The 2,023-nt window shown below is 34.8% G+C and overlaps 1 protein-coding gene across 1 annotated transcript; it reads right to left on the bottom strand.

The window, feature by feature from the left end:
* Nucleotides 1-135: 135 nt before the first annotated feature.
* LOC111379197 (dihydroorotase, mitochondrial-like) lies at nt 136-2,012 on the bottom strand. Its single transcript, XM_023002543.1, has 3 exons — nt 1,780-2,012; nt 523-688; nt 136-362 (listed from the first exon to the last, which is right to left on the bottom strand). Exons 1-3 carry the CDS (start codon nt 1,804-1,806, stop codon nt 151-153), a joined length of 405 nt encoding a protein of 134 aa, XP_022858311.1. The 5' UTR covers nt 1,807-2,012; the 3' UTR covers nt 136-150.
* Between the last annotated feature and the right edge of the window lie 11 nt (nt 2,013-2,023).

Raw genomic sequence — 2,023 nt, forward strand, 5'->3', positions numbered from 1 at the left:
AAATGAGATAATGAACTTGTTTATAAGATCAACAGAAAAAAGAAGTAATTTTTCCAGAGTTATCATCACTAATATGCAGCATAGAAATTATATCTGCTTCTACTAGGGACACTCATTTACATTCTAAATTATATGGTTGGAATTGAACTATTAAAGTAGAGTATTATGCATTTGCACCCTTGACCAAAAGAAATAAGCAAAGGTTAAAAATGACTCAGAGTAAATGGAAGGTTTGAAAGGCCTACTGTGAGTCTCCCTCTTAAGAACAGGCAGGCAGTAACTGTGAGGTTGCAGCCCTCCTTGGAAAAGGGAATTTCTGTTAAGAGCAATATGCTGCGGTGTGACAGTTGCAGCAACAAAACCTAAAAAACATGACTGAAATCAGAATAAGCATTTATATTTAATAATAAGACGAAAATATATTAATTCCCTTGCATCCAAAAAATACTGAAAGTTCTAGAGTAGAATAAAGCATTGTATTTAAAGTTTCAGAGTTCAGTAATCATCAAGTATAAAACTTGCCATCATCACAAGAATCGACAAACTTCACAGCATCTGTAGTAGTAATATGCTCCATAACAACCTTCAATCGTGGAAACTTTCGTATTAAGGGACTGAGAACCTCGTCGATAAACACCTTTTCTCGATCAAATACATCAACATCAGGACTTGTAACTTCTCCGTGGACCTGCAGAGACATGTTGACATGTATAAGCAGTTTCCTTGACCGATGACTTTCCAAGTTGTGCAATAAACCATGGCAAAGAAAAAAATCTATTGAAGTAAAGTCTACAGATAGACACAGCTCATGCACAAATAGATCATGGAATTTGTTTATCTCTAGATCACAAGAGCCTTTCAGGTGAAAATGCTTAATGCTATACATCGCAGACAACTTTCTAAACAGTATGTGAAAAACCTTTGATGGTTAGACTATGATACCGATATTTTAGTTTTGGCTATCACCCACTATAAAGGGACAGAGTTGACATTTCCAATTTCAAACTCCAACCAATGCTTCCTTGCTAGAGTGACAATACATACCTCATTATGCATATTGAACGCATGTACATGCTACAATTTCTACAACCATGAGTTTGGGGTTTTAGCAAAACCAGAACAAGGGATTTAATTTAGCATGATTATCAAAACAGGCAATACATCATTGTGATGTTCTATGGATATCATTTTCCAAAAAAATGCAATATTATGGTGAAACAATAACCACCTCACAAAAATATCCCATAAGATGCAGGATTTAAGCTCTACACTTGCTCAGGTGGGTACCCCAAAAGTAAATAGATGCCTGAAAGGAAAACAGAGAACTAGAAAAGAAATAAGAAATCAGGTTTGCACTTTATTAGTCTGTCTGCAGAAACTAGATTTTTTTTCTTTTTAAAAGGGTTGTCACATAAACTATGATACTGGGTAATCTAAATGAGACCCTTACAGAATTAATTGATTGATTTAAATATTCAGAATATGATTTAAAGTGCTCAGAGGTAACTATCCAACGGATTACTCAAGTAAACTCTTTGATTAACATAAATGACAGTCTACTTGGATAAGAAGCTGGAATCAGCTTCTGAATACTGAAGTTTAAAAACCTCGTCAGCATACTTTAAACAACTCGAGAAATTCTTATCCCATACTTATCTGAAGTAAGCTATCACAAGAATAGCAATGGAAAATAAATAATTATGATAATAATTCCAGGAAAAAAATATATATCATAACAAATCCTAGGCACTAATATCCACTTAGAGTGGGCAAACTTACAAGTAAAGGCATGTTTTGCAGAACCATTTCTTCGAGTACAGGTAAACACTTCCCAAATAGATCTGTTACACCATGTTGGGAGTTTGTAGTAGCACCAGCAGGATACAACTTCACAGCAAATACAACCCCACTCTCCTCTGTGACAATAGACCTCTATATTATGCATAAAGCTAGGATGAAACAAAAAGAAAAGAAATGAGATTTGTCGTTAACTCTTTCACGCAATGCACCCCACAAAAACTTT

Source organism: Olea europaea, unplaced genomic scaffold (assembly GCF_002742605.1).
Source record: "Olea europaea var. sylvestris unplaced genomic scaffold, O_europaea_v1 scaffold19465, whole genome shotgun sequence".
Lineage (NCBI taxonomy): Eukaryota > Viridiplantae > Streptophyta > Magnoliopsida > Lamiales > Oleaceae > Olea > Olea europaea.

Excerpts from the sequence above, each read along its gene's own strand:
- LOC111379197 (XM_023002543.1), bottom strand. The coding sequence starts at position 1,806 with ATGGTTCTGCAAAACATGCCTTTACTT. Across the intron at positions 689-1,779 it reads TGCAAAACATGCCTTTACTT|GTCCACGGAGAAGTTACAAG; the intron begins GTAAGTTTGCCC and ends ATGTCTCTGCAG. Across the intron at positions 363-522 it reads TGTCGATTCTTGTGATGATG|GTTTTGTTGCTGCAACTGTC; the intron begins GCAAGTTTTATA and ends CATGTTTTTTAG.